This window comes from Podarcis bocagei (assembly GCF_964188305.1).
Source record: "Podarcis bocagei genome assembly, chromosome: 14".
Lineage (NCBI taxonomy): Eukaryota > Metazoa > Chordata > Lepidosauria > Squamata > Lacertidae > Podarcis > Podarcis bocagei.
In genome coordinates this window covers 30890137-30903865 of record NC_138139.1, presented here as the reverse complement: position 1 = coordinate 30903865, position 13729 = coordinate 30890137, and the positions used below count along the sequence as shown (strand labels likewise).

Sequence of the window (13729 nt, the reverse complement as noted above, 5' to 3'; positions counted from 1 at the left end):
ATCTCTGGGTTATTTGTGGGGCATAGGAATTTGTTCATCTCCCCCCCCAAAAAAAAATAGTCTGGCCCACCACATGGTCTGAGGGACGGTGGACTGGCCCATGGCTGAAAAAGGTTGCTGACCCCTGGTCTGGAGAGACCCATAGAAAACTGACTTGGGGTTTGTAAGCAAACTGTATTTGGGTGGGCTGGCTGTTTCTCTGCATCAATCCAATGTGGGAGCAGAGGACCTTAGGCACTTCAAAACTCCAGCTATGCTCAACTTGTAGACAAATTCAAATATTACAAAACATCACAAATCTCTTGTGACCTGCTTCTAAAGGCAACCAAGCACAGGAAACCACTGATTCCGTGGAACATACCACCAAACAAGCAGGAGTGAGCATAGCCATTGGACATTTAGAATGGAAAGATAGTCAGCTATGATTAAATGGGCACAAGATGTTAGACATAACATAATGATGGCTGACTGGGAACAGTTATGGACCACAGGTATGAAATTTATGGCATGTAATGCCCTAAGAGAAAATTTAATGAAAATGATTTATAGGTGGTACATGACACCAGTTAAGCTTGAAAAAATTTACCATTTGCCCGATAATAAATGTTGGAAATGTAATGAGACTGAAGGTACATTCTTTCACCTTTGGTGGACGTGCCCAAGGATTAAGACATTCTGGGAGATGATTTATAATGAAATGAAAAAGGTATTTAAATATACCTTCCTTAAGAAACCAGAGGCCTTTCTCCTGGGCATGGTCGGCCAATTGGTGCTAAAGAAGGATAGAACTTTTTTTATGTATGCAACAACAGCAGCAAGAATACTCATCGCGAAGTATTGGAAGACACAAGATTTACCCACCAGGGAAGAATGGCAGATGAAGTTGATGGACTACATGGAATTGGCGGAAATGACTGGCAGAATCCGAGACCAGGGAGAAGAGTCGGTGGAAGAAGACTGGAAAAAGTTTAAAGACTATTTACAGAAATATTGTAAAATTAAGGAATGCTAGAAGAATGTTGGAACGAAGTGATATGGCTTTAGTAGAAAGGTTATAAGGAATTAAGTACAAATAGATTAATAGAGTATTAAAGGAAAAATAAGGTTGAAATGTGTTAAGATAATTATAGGATAGGAAACAGGGGAAGATGGAAAGGAATTGCTGAAATAATTAATAGAAGTGGAATACAAAAAGGGAGGTGTGAGGAGGTCGTGGAAATATGTGAAAGAAAGATAAGATTGAATTTTTTTCCCTTTCCTTTTCTTTGTTGATGTGTTTTTTAAATTGTTTTTGTTTTGTCTTGTTAGTTTAATGTTTTAGTGTAAGGTAGTATCTTTGTATTGTAATGTATTGTTTTTTGGTTTTTTTGGTAGTGTTTAAATTGTTGTAAAAGCAATAAATATTATTAAGGGAAAAAAATAGAATGGAAAGATAGATGAGGAGAGCGTGGGAATTTCCCATCCAAATGAGTCCATAAGTAGTCCATAAAAAGGGGAATATGGGATTTCTTTACCTATGTGAATACTCAGCAGGGATTGTTCTCAATCCTACAGTTTTGGAACTATATAATTAGAGATATATTTGATGGTGAGGCGTTTCTACAATGAGGCATAGAAGAAAAACAAGGGCCCCCCTCTTTTGGCTGAAGAAGGTGGTAAAAATATTCCAAATAAATGATTCAGCGCAGTGTGTCATTAATATTTTCTCTCAGCCTACAATAACTGTGGTTGTATGAGGTATGGTGAATGCTGACATTCACATGAAGGTTAACAGCCCTCAGGCAAATGCTGGGAATGTCTGCAAACTCCGAAATGCTGGCGATTGTTTGAAAAACATAGGATTGAATAATAAATTTTGTGTGTGTGTGTGTGTGTGTGTGAGAGAGAGAGAGAGAGAGAGAGAGAGAGAGAGTGCCATTCACAAAACCTATCTTGGACTGTTAGTTTTTAAGTCCTACAAGACTCTTTATTGTTTTTGTTGCAACAGACTAGCACAGCTGCTCTTCTGAAATGTGAATTTAACATTTGCTATGTTTGAGGCTTTCAGTTTAACATATGCAGATACCACTGGAGGGTGGTTCATTAGGGTGAGCCTTGGTCTGCCCTGCCCAGCCCTGCCTTCTTACAACCAGTCCAGAGGGCAGCAATGCCTATCAAGTTCCTCCTCTGTAGCCCCAGTTCTGCCCTTGTAGAACTCAGCAGTTCTACACTGAACTCACTCATTGGCTCTGGCTCCCCCTACTGTTGACCTCCTTTCTTAAACTCTACCAGACTCTGTGAACAACAGCCACCCACTGACTGATACATAAATATATGTGATAACTTCAGCAGTGCCACCCAGCCACATAACACACTGTAAAGCAGTGGGAGTCTGATCACTCCTAAATCATCTGCTTCTTGTTTTTAATAGATCCCATGTGGTTCATCGATGCCTTTACAGTTGCAAAGCAGGAGGAGGGCACATTCAAGATCTGTAAAGACTGAAGTCATAACTGAGGTCGGGTGAAGCTGCAGCTTGTCTTCATACCCTTGCAGCAGCCTCTGCTGAAGATGCCAAAGCTTATCTCCAAAACAGCAGCGCATCACAGGAACACATCAGACAACCTTCAAGCAGTAAAGCAGAGCTTTCCAAACTTCTCATGTTGGTGATACGCTTTTTAGACGTGCATCATTTTGCGACACAGCCATTCAGTTTTACTAGCAAACCGAAGGTTAAATGAACCTCTTTCCAGCCCCGGGAGGAGCGCGGGGAGCATTCGCACAACACACCTACACACTGCAGCCGACACACTAACGTGTAGCGACACACAAAGCTCTGCAGTAAAGGAAGTGTTGCTCCATAGGGAAGAACTAGGAGCACTGATGCTGCTGGAGTAAGCAATGCTGCAAATGTGTGTGAGTGTGCGGGGGGGATTGCTGTGTTCGCTGGTAGAGGCTGGTCCAAGACATTTTGTTGCCGGAGGCAAAGGGCAAGATGGCACCTCCCTCCCAAGTTCAGAATGTAACTGGATTGAGAAGGGACTTGAACTCAACACTGGCAACAGGATAGCAGCATACCTGAAGGCTGCTGGCTAGTTTAGGGGGGTGCAGGACAGGCCCTGTAGCACACCTGCTTTTGCCCTCCAACAAAAGCAGTGGTCGCACCCGCCTTTCTCAGGGAAAGCTCCCTGGGTAAGGGCGGGTGTAGCAATCTAGTATGACAGCAACAATCACAGAGAACAATGGCTCTTAAAGTGAACCACTCAGTGGGATCAGGTGTTAAACAGGGTTGTGTTATTGCCCCAACTCTATTCATTATTTTCATTCCATGATCCTACGCTTTGTCGAAGGGAAACTCCCTACCGCAGTAGAAATCATATATTGAACAGATGGAAAGCTCTTCAGTCTGAGCAGGGTGAAAGCAAAGAGTAAGGTTACTGTAACTTCCGTCATAAAGCTTCAGTATGCTGATGACAACGAAGTGTGTGCACGCTCAGAGGATGACCTCCAAACCATCCTAAATATCTTTGCAGAAGCTTACAAAAAGCTTCGCCTATCACTCAACATCCAAAAAACCAAAGTGCTGCACCAACAAGTACAAAATAACCCCTCTGCAGCGCCACAAATATAACTCAATGGTGTAACGTTGGAAAACGTCAATCACTTCTCCTACCTACTTTAGGGAAGCTTTTAATGTTTGATGTATCATAGTATTTTAATATTCTTTTGGAAGCCGCCCAGAGTGGCCGGAGAAGCCCAGCCAGATGGGCGGGGTATAAATAATAAATTATTATTATTATTATATTATTATTACCCAGGCAGTTATCTTTCCACAAGGGCCAACATTTATGCCGAAATCCACCATCGCCTGAGCTCTGCGAGTGCAACTTTCTCCCGATTGAAGTGCAGAGTGTTTGAGGACTGGGACATTCACAAAGCTTTGTTTACAAAGCTATTGTACGGCCAACCTTATTATATGCTTGTGAAACATGGACCACTTATAAGCGCCATCTCCAATTCCTCGAAAGATTCCATCAACGGTGTCTCCGAAAAATTTTACACGTCGCTTGGGAAGACAGGCAAACTAATATCAGTGTACTAGAAGAAGCAAAGTGCTGAAGCAATGGTTCTTCAACATCAACTTCATTGGACTGGTCATGTTGTTTGGATGCCTGATGATCGTCTTCCAAAGCAACTACTCTATTCTGAACTTAAAAATGGAAAGCTTAATGCTGGTGGTCAACAAAAGAGGCAAATCTTAAAAAATGTAGTATAAACACTTCAACTGGGAAACACTGGCCTGCAAGCACTCTAATTGGAGAACAGCCTTTACCAAAGGTGTCATGGGCTTTGAAGACACTCAAACTCAGGATGCAAGGGAGAAACGTGCTAAGAGGAAGGCACGCTTGGCAAATCCTCACATTGTTCAACTCCCGACTGGAAACCAATGTCCCCACTGTAGAAGGACGTGTGGAACCAGAATTGGCCTCCACAGTCACTTACGGACTCATTGTTAAAACCGTGTTTATGGAAGACAATCTTATTCGGCTACGAGTGATCACCAAAGAGAAGAAAGATAGAATGTTTGCATGTTAGCTACTTTATTTATTTACGGCCACGATAATTCCGTCTCTGTGGAGAAAAGGCAACTCCTGGCTTCCCTGTGAGCCCCCAGAGGTGACGGAGGTTTTGGCGGGAAGTCCCGAGGAGCCGAGCAAGAGGAAGCAGGCTCGGGCCTGGGCCTTCGCGAGCCAGCGCCGAGGGGAACTGGGCCGCACTGAAAGCTGCCCGGCTGGCAAGAGTGGCCGAAGAAGCCGCCGCCGCCCCTTTACGCTATTTGCCTCTCTTCTTCACTGAGGGAGACGGAGGAGGGGGAAAAGAGGCCTTTGCCAGGACCAAAGATGGCGGCAGCCGCGAGAAGGGTAGGCCGGCTGGTCCCGCGGTTGCCCGCAACCAGCATGGCGGCGCCGGCTTCCTGCGTGCCCGTCTCGCCGCGCGGGCTCCGCCCCGCCCGCCGCCGCCTCAGCCTGAGCAGCAGCAGCAGCAAGAGGAGGAGGAGCAGCTCCGGCTCCTGCACGGCTGTGCCGCCGGTGAAGCTCCCAGGCGCGGAGGCTGGGCTGCGGCGGCGGGGATGAGGCGGTGGTAGGCCCGGGGGGAGAGGGCGCCATGTCGGGCCGGGCGAGTGGCGCTGCGGCGGTGGCGGCCCCGGTGCTGCCCGCCGCCGCTTCGCCGGTGGTGGTGGCGGCGGCGGCCAAGGAGAAGCGCTCCTTCAGCAAGCGGCTGCTCTTCCGGGGCCGGGTGGGCGGCGGCGGCGGGTCCGGCACTGGGGGCTCGGGCTCCTCCTCCTCCAGGTCGCTGGGCGGATTCATGAGCCGCGTGCTGAAGACGCTCTCGACGCTCTCCCACCTGGGCACCGAGCACGGGCCCGCCGCCACCACCGCCCGCCACGGACACCCCCCCGGCGGCAGCAGCCTGGGCCGCTGCTTCCAGCCCAGCCCGGAGCCCGAGCCGCCGCCTCCCCCGTCACCGCCGCCGCCTCCGCAGCCTCCCGCCACCCAGGAGTTGATTTCGCCACCGCCGCCGCCGCCGGGCTCCTCGGCGGGGTCGCTGCTGCTGCCGGCCGTGCCCGGCGTGGCGGGGCTGCGCAACCACGGCAACACGTGCTTCATGAACGCCATCCTGCAGTGCCTCAGCAACACCGAGCTCTTCGCCGAGTACCTCGCCCTCGAGCAGTACCGCGCCGCCAACGCCGCAGAAGCCGGGGACAGAGGAAGAGGCGCCGGCGGAGAGGAGGAGGAGGAGGAAGAGGAGGGCGGCGGCGGCGGCGGCGAGAGGGACGTGCCAGCCGTGGCCCCCGCCCGCCCGCCGGAGCCCGCCCCGGACAACTGCAAGGGCGAGGTGACGGAGCAGCTGTCGCACCTAGTGCGGGCCCTCTGGACGCTCGAGTATACGCCGCAGCACAGCCGGGAGTTCAAGGTGAGGGGCTCTCCCTCTCCTCTGCCGGCTCCTAGCAGCCACTCCGCAGGGGAAGCATCTAATCTGGCCAGGGTCCGCTGTTCAGAGGCACCAAGAGCAGCAGCAGGGCGGGTGCATCAAGACCTGCAGCACATAAAAATAATCATCAGATGCCCTGCTTGCTTGGAGGGCTGTGACCTGGGCTGTGACTCTTGGCAAAGGTGTCATTCCCTTGGGTTAGACCTGACATTTAGACTGTAAGCTCTTTGGGGCAGGGAGTTGCATTGGTTGTTCTTAGGAAGCTCCCTCACTGGCATCATGGCAGTGTGTTAATGATTTGTGGTGGCTTCCAGAGGTGGTGTATTCCAACTTCACAGGTACAGGTACAGGTGCTGAGATCTGGCGGTGGAAAAGTGATACCTTTGTTTAATTCCTAGTTCAAGTCATCGCCTTGTGCAACTAAAGATGCCTCTATCAGTACTTGGCATAGATGATTTTTTTTTCTTTCTACGTATAGGCTGGCTGAAAGGAAACCTCTGAGCAGATGCAGAGTGCCATTTGTGATAACTGTAGATTCCCTTCTGTTCCAGGGGTGAGCTCTGAGGAGTCTTGTCTCATATTAAGATCGGCAGTGAATGAAGAATGGCAGAAAATACCTGCTTAGAATCTCCTTCAGGTGTTCTCTGCAATTCTTATTGAGTGAGATGAGAGAAACAGTTCCGTTTGCATCATTTACCGTAAATATGTTACTTGTTGGATCAACTTCCATAGGAGGGTATAAAGTTTGGAGTTGCACAGAGAATTCTGTCAGACCGAACAGAGGAGGGGCTATTTCCTAGGATCATAAGAGTTGGACTCCCACCTGGTTTAGTTCAGGAATCTTCACCATTCCTGGCATATGAGTGGCCATCCACTGCTTAAATGCCTCAAGTGCGGGGGAACCAACCAGCACTACCTGTGCTGCTCCCCAACGGCCTTTTGTGTTGTAATATTTCTTTTAATAATCAGTCAAAATTTGCTTCCTTGCAGTTTCTACCCATCATTTCTAATCCCGCTCTATAGAGCAACAAAGAATGAGTTTGCTCCATCTTCTTCATGGCAGAATGTTAGCACTGGTATGTGTTAAACACACATGTTTCTGGTAGTTCATAGATAGTAGCCCTGATTCCCTGTCTGCATAGGAACGTTGGAAGCAGCCCAACGCTGAATTAGGTTATTGGTTCATCTCAGTATTGTCTACACTGACTGGCAGTGGCTCTTCTGGGTCTAAGGCAGGAGATGTTCTCAGCCCTACCTGGAGATGCTGGGGGTTGAACTGAAGAGGCCCTTCTGCATGCTAACCAGATGCTCTACCACCTAGCTACAACCTTTCCCCAGTGGCACAGCATCCTCTGCAGGCTTTGGTCTTGCTGTGTAGAGAGATGTGACTAGTGAGTTAGTTTATGCCCAAGATCCCCAAAAACTTGTGTGGAAAGATAAGTGTGGTGTGTGTATCAGAGAGAAAGAGACATACATGCTAGTCAGTACTCCTGGCTTATGAATAACACCTGAACAATGATGCTTCACAGTTGACTGATCATATCAAGACCCTGCCTATGACTGTGATGCCTACTCTGCCTCATTTTAATATTGGGTGATGGAAAAACTGCAACTTCACACAGTTCTGTTGTCAATTGGTTTTTGGTTTTTTTTTGAGGCAAAGCTGGTGGCTGCCTTGTTAACTCAAATTGGAGACAAGTAATTGTATAGGAACAATTGATCTAGTCTTGTTTCCTATTTACCCTTTTGGTAGATGACAAGCAGTCCTAAGCATGCCTACTCAGAAGTAAACCCTATTTAATTCAATGTGGCATACTCTTAGTCAAGTGGGGTTAGGAGTTCAGCCTTAGTTAGCAAAGTTCTGGGTTGGAAAATGGTTGGGCTTGGTCAACAGATTAGTCATTTATTTTCTCTTGATTTTTTTTCCCAGGGTGGGGGGCTGCTCTTCCACTTTGTACCCTCTGGTCATGGATGAGGCTTCCTGGCTGCTCAACAAGGGCTGCTTAGAATGGACCTTGCTTCCAGGGTACTGTTTGTTTATGATTTGGTGCTTGGGACAATGAGGAGATTGTTCATTGCTTGTTTTTAATGATTGGATCAGGAGAATATGGAACACTTTTCAGCAGAGCTGCTTCTCTTTTAATCTCATGATGTTGGAAAACAAGTGGGGTGCCAGGTTTCAAGAGGCCACCCGCTGTTTACAAGAGCCAAGAGTCTACTGTTGTGTGCAAGAAAAGAGGGAGTCCGGGTTTGTTCCTAGCAAACTATGAGGTCAAATTGCCATAAACAGTGGATCTAGTGCAGCTATACTGGTTCAAGCTCAACAAGGCCTGTTAATGTTCTCAGTGGATTGCTGAGATTTTGAAAAGGGCGTAACTGTTTGTGTGATATTTGCCATTTCAATTCAGTCTTGTTTCAGCAATTTTGATCACCGGTGGAAGAGACTTACTTAAATTATTATTCTAACATTTGTTCTAATTGTTTCAAAAACAACTTTGATCATGTTGTATTTCAGATTTTTCCTTAGAAAGTATGTTTATTTGTTGTTGCCAGCATTAAAAGTCACAGAAGCAGAGTTTTTGCACTTTCTAGGCACTAGTAGTCGAAATACTTGCACAGATCCCGTATGGGGGAGGAGAACAACTGTGAAATTAATAAAAGAGGAGGAAACAATGCTGGTTCATTGTGGGCAATGCCATTATTAAGACCAGCCAAAATGTCATAAAATAGTGATCATGCTATTAAGGGATTAATTACTCTCTACTTCTCGGTACACATGCAAGAGTACTTGTCAATACCTTTTTGCTTGAAGATTTATTTGAATAGGTTTGAACATTGAATATTTCCTCCACTTAGTGTGTGCCCTACCTGCCTACCAGGGATGGGACATAATGTGTTTCTTAGGCAGTTCATGGGTGCAGCCGTTGCAGCATGGATATTGTAACATGGCTCACTCTGCCTACAGAATGGCTGCAGGTATCAGCCAATGACCACTGGGATTATTTATGGTTCTTGCAAGGATGCTCTGGGACCTACTGTGTTATTGGGCCGGCTGTTAAATAAACTGTGTTAAGGGCTCAAGATGGCCAGTTCCTCCCCTCTTCCACCCTTTCCCTTTTAGCTGACACCATTGACATTCTGTGGCTCAGCTGCCCTCAGCTTTCCAAAGGTCCTGGAAGCTCATTGCGCCCTGTTGCTTTATTCTTATAAAACTAATACGCTGCAGTTATCCTCCTGAGTATGAAGGAACAATTACCTTGTTTTTCTTCCAAACTGGTGGGCATGGAAATAACCATCCCGGTCAGATTTAAACAAAACCCACAGATTTCTATCCAAACTGTTCCTTCCTGAAGCTTTAGAATGGCGCCAAATTTGACTTGGTGTTTTGAGCAGGAATGGTGACTGTTGTTGCCTGGGGAAGAGATAGTTGCTGCTTAGAGCCTGGTGACAACCTAAAGGCTAACATGTTTATTGTAGCTTAAGCTGGTGAAGTGGGCTTTCTGCTTGGTTTCTAAGGAGCTACAAGAGTTTAGGATGTTGGCTGCAGCAGACCAACATGGCTGCTACTCTGGAAACAGCTGTTCAGAGGCTTCACCTTCATGTGATGCTTTACTTTCTTAGGATCTTCCTGCTGAAGACAGGGAGCAATTTATTCTTGGAAACTGAACTGAAAGGCAGTTTCTAACCATAAAGGATTGATGAGTGGATGAATGAATAAATAGAGAGGGAAAAAGAGGAAACTGATCTTACTTTATCTCGGGGGAAATAATCTGTCTGGTTTTTCTCCAAAGAGCTGAAACATGGCAGTCATGCTACTAGTCAGGGTGGATAAAAATAATTTCAAAAAAAGTGATAAGATTTTTTCCTTGATAAGCATTTCCCTTTTAAGAATACCCTAATGTAAAATCAAATGTAAATGTAATGTAGACTCAGCTTGTGACACTTAAGAAACTTCATCAAATCTGCTTGTAAAGAAAGAACTGGGAGGTGATAGATACCCTTGTTGGTCATTGTGCAGCACAATTGTGCATGCACTTATTAAGGCTTGATTAAAGCTCAGCAGGAAAGCCAGCCTCAGCCTGTGGGCTAGTGCTAGCTGTCTTGGCACTGAAGTGAATCTTTTGTGATTTTCTGTAATTCTGGGTTCCCAGTTTTTGGAGGGGGACAGCAAAGGGACTATTTCATTTGGAGCAGTTTTGTTACCATAGATTCTATGGTGTCTGCTTTATGTTTATTGTAGCAACTTTGAATATTTAGTGGAGCTTTTAAACTATTAAATACCGTTCACCAGGTCAGAAACTCAACTGGGCATTTGCTGTATCAATGGTGATAGGTCTTATGCAGGGTCCCCACTGGTTTGCTGAAGCTGCATCACAGAAATAGTTACTTCGCTTGAACCAAATGCATGAGGAGAAGATGGATGAGAAGAGGTTCATGGCACTGTGAACTTTAAAACTCTTTAAGGTCTTTGTGGCTACAGAGTATTGGCACATTGAGGTCCGTTATGTTCTCCAGTCAGTGGCTGGATGCTCGACCACTGCTTTCTTCTCTTTTTGAGGAAGTTGGTTGCCTGTAGTGGTGGAATTTTGCCACTTCCACCTTGAGCAGTTGGTTGTGGGGTGCTTTCCTTCCCAGGAGACAGCGGCTGTAGCTGTGGTTGGGAGGCACATTCTTTCCACACTTCCTTGCTTGCCGGCCTCCTCACTCAGGCTGCTGCCCCCCTCCTGCTACTGTTCCCCACCAGGAGGAGGAGGAGATGGCGGCAGTGATTACATGGTGAGCCTGGCGGGCTTTACCACATACCAACATTATATTTCTTCACATGTTACACAACTGCAAGTACATCAGGAAACAGAGCTAGAAGCATGGTTTTAGTACTGGGCCTTGTTACCATAGACCTGTGTGTCTCCTACATGCCCTTTTCATTTTGTGCTGTTCCCCTTGAGAGAAGGAGGGAGGAGAGGATGTGCTGTCCTCCTTTCAAAGGAGTGGAAGCCCCTTTTAAACTGTTCAGGAGAATGCTGCTAAAGAATGGCTTCTCTTTCCATTTCCAGGGTGCCTCTACCCAGTATGGAAAAGCTGGATAGTTTATTCTGTTAGGAGGGTAGCTTCTGTATGTCGTATGCTGGAGCAAAATGAGAGTCTTGTAGTAATGTAAAGTCTATCTAATTTATTATGTCATGGACTAGAAAGCCTCTGCCATATTAAATTTGTTAGTCTTTCAGGTGCTATTAAGGCTCTCTTGTTGAGCTGGTTTCCTTCTCAGTGTGGCGGGAGCAGGGAAGGAGCGAAGTGCCTGCGGTTGAATAACCATGCACCAGCAACCGCTTGTTCACACTAATCCATAGCTTGTTTTAAATATGGTTTAATGTGATGTGCTAACTAGAACCCTGTGTAGAAAGCAGACTTGGAAATACGGCTCATTATTTAATTGAATGTTATCATTTTGTAATGAATGGAGTCCCTGAATGAACAATGCAAAACTTAAGTACATGGTCCTGGAAAATGCTTACAGTAATTGTTATTACTGTTACTTTCTTTTACAGTAATTGTTATTACTGTTACTTTCTTTTCCCATCTAAATGGAGATCAGGTGTGTGGAATGTCAGGCCCTCCAGATGTTGCTGAACTACAGCTCCCATCATTGCATGCCATTGTCCATGCTTGTTGGAGCTGATGGCAGTTGCTGTTCAGCAACACCTGGAGGGCCAAAGGTTCCCCACCCTTGATGTAGAATTGTTACTCTGGTTCTGCTCCTCTGGCTTTGTTGAAGTTGGCCAAGCCAAGAGGGTGCACTTGGTTTTTTCTGTAGCCAGGTAGCTTTGCAAGGTTGTCAGGAGTAAAATGGACTTCCCTCTCATAAGTGAGTAGGGCTGTTGAATGAATAAGAATTTTGTTTCCTGTATTGTCATTGTCAAAGTCTGTTTCAAAAGGCTCCTTTTTGCAAGACAAGATTGCTTTAACCTCCCTGTCTCTGTCAGCTATTTCAGTCAGCTGTATTCTGCCTACCTAAACATTTTCTTGGTCTTTTCAGTTGGATACAAAGAAGACTCCAATTCCTGCCCTGAATTTGTCGGTAGCAGCTAAATACCGTATTTTTCGCACCATAGGACGCACCGGACAATAGGACGCACTTTGTTTTAGAGGGGGGAGAACAAGAAAAAAAATTTCTCCCCCTCTCTGCCCAGCGCCCCTTCAGTGAAGCGGCAGGAGGCGATGCACAGAGAGGGGGAGAACTTTCCCCCTCTTGTTTTCCCGCTCTAAAACAAGGTGCCGTTTAAGGTGCGTTCAGGCGGCTACCTTGGAAGCCTGGAGAGCGAGAGGGGTGTGCACTGACCCCTCTCGCTCTCCAGGCTTCAGGTTCCTTTCGACCTGCTCTTTGGGGCTGGCGGGGGAAGCCCACCACCAGCCCCAAAGAGCAGGTCAGGGAGCAGAGGAAAGGGGCAGCGGAGAGGCTCCTGCCATAGCCGCGGGTCGCCTCCCCAGCCGGGAGAGCGCGCGCGGGGCTAAAGCAGCCCCCCGCGACCCTCTCCTGGCTGGGGAGGTGATGGCAGGAGCCTCTACAGCCCCGCGTCACCTCCCCAGCTGGGAGAGCGCGCGCGAGGCTAAAGCAGCCCCCCGCGACCCTCTCCCGGCTGGGGAGGTGATGTGGGGCTATGGCAGGAGCCTCTACAGCCCCGCATCACCTCCCCAGCTGGGAGAGCGCGCGCGAGGCTAAAGCAGCCCCCCGCAACCCTCTCCTGGCTGGGGAGGTGATGGCAGGAGCCTCTACAGCCCCGCGTCACCTCCCCAGCTGGGAGAGTGTGCAAGAGGCTAAAGCAGCCCCCCGCGACCCTCTCCCGGCTGGGGAGGTGACGTGGGGCTATGGCAGGAGCCTCTACAGCCCCGCGTCACCTCCCCAGCTGGGAGAGTGCGCGCGAGGCTAAAGCAGCCCCCCGCGACCCTCTCCCGGCTGGGGAGGTGATGGCAGGAGCCTCTACAGCCCCGTGTCACCTCCCCAGCTGGGAGAGCGCGCGCGCGAGGCTAAAGCAGCCCCCCGCGACCCTCTCCCGGCTGGGGAGGTGATGGCAGGAGCCTCTACAGCCCCGTGTCACCTCCCCAGCCGGGAGAGGGTCGCGGGGGGGCTGCTTTAGCCTCGCGCGCGCTCTCCCAGCTGGGGAGGTGACGCGGGGCTGTACAGGCTCCTGCCATAGCCCCGCGTCACCTCCCCAGCTGGGAGAGCGCACACGGGGCTATGGCGTCTTCGCTCCATAGGACGCACACACATTTCCCCTTCATTTTTGAAGGGGAAAAAGTGCCTCCTATAGAGCGAAAAATACGGTATGTGTCTCTTTGTATGCCAGAATGAGGGAGATTCCTGTAGCTCTTTGTAATAAGCACATTGGTTTCCTCTTGAATGGTCTTCCTCCATAGGCTGCAGGTGGCTTATGTTTTAAAAGTTCTACATACAGATTTCCCTCCCCCCACCCCCAGTGCAAATTCTATCATTCTATCTGTGAAATGGAATCAAATAAAGAAATAAACCCCATCATCTGTTTTTAGACCCTTTGAAGTTGAACCCCTTTCTAAAAATGCCCTTCATGATCTTGTTTAATAGAGAGTTCAGAAATGTTTGATCCATGTGTCTAGCTGCATGGGGATCTGTGGATTGGAGCAAACGGATACCAAAGACCCAAACAGCCACTGCAAGTGTCAGCTTGTGCTTGACAAAAAGTGGCCCTCCTGGATGTGGGTCACAGAGTGCAGGATGAGGTCC

The 13729-nt window shown here is 48.0% G+C and overlaps 1 protein-coding gene across 1 annotated transcript in view; it reads left to right on the top strand.

The window, feature by feature from the left end:
- The first annotated feature begins 5032 nt into the window (after window positions 1-5032).
- The window catches only part of USP31 (ubiquitin specific peptidase 31), a 39566-nt gene continuing 30869 nt past the window's right edge, over window positions 5033-13729 (top strand). Inside the window, exon 1 of the mRNA XM_081170830.1 lies at window positions 5033-5955. Coding sequence (XP_081026956.1) covers window positions 5146-5955 — 810 coding nt within the window. The 5' untranslated portion in view covers window positions 5033-5145. The remainder of the gene's footprint in view (window positions 5956-13729) is intronic.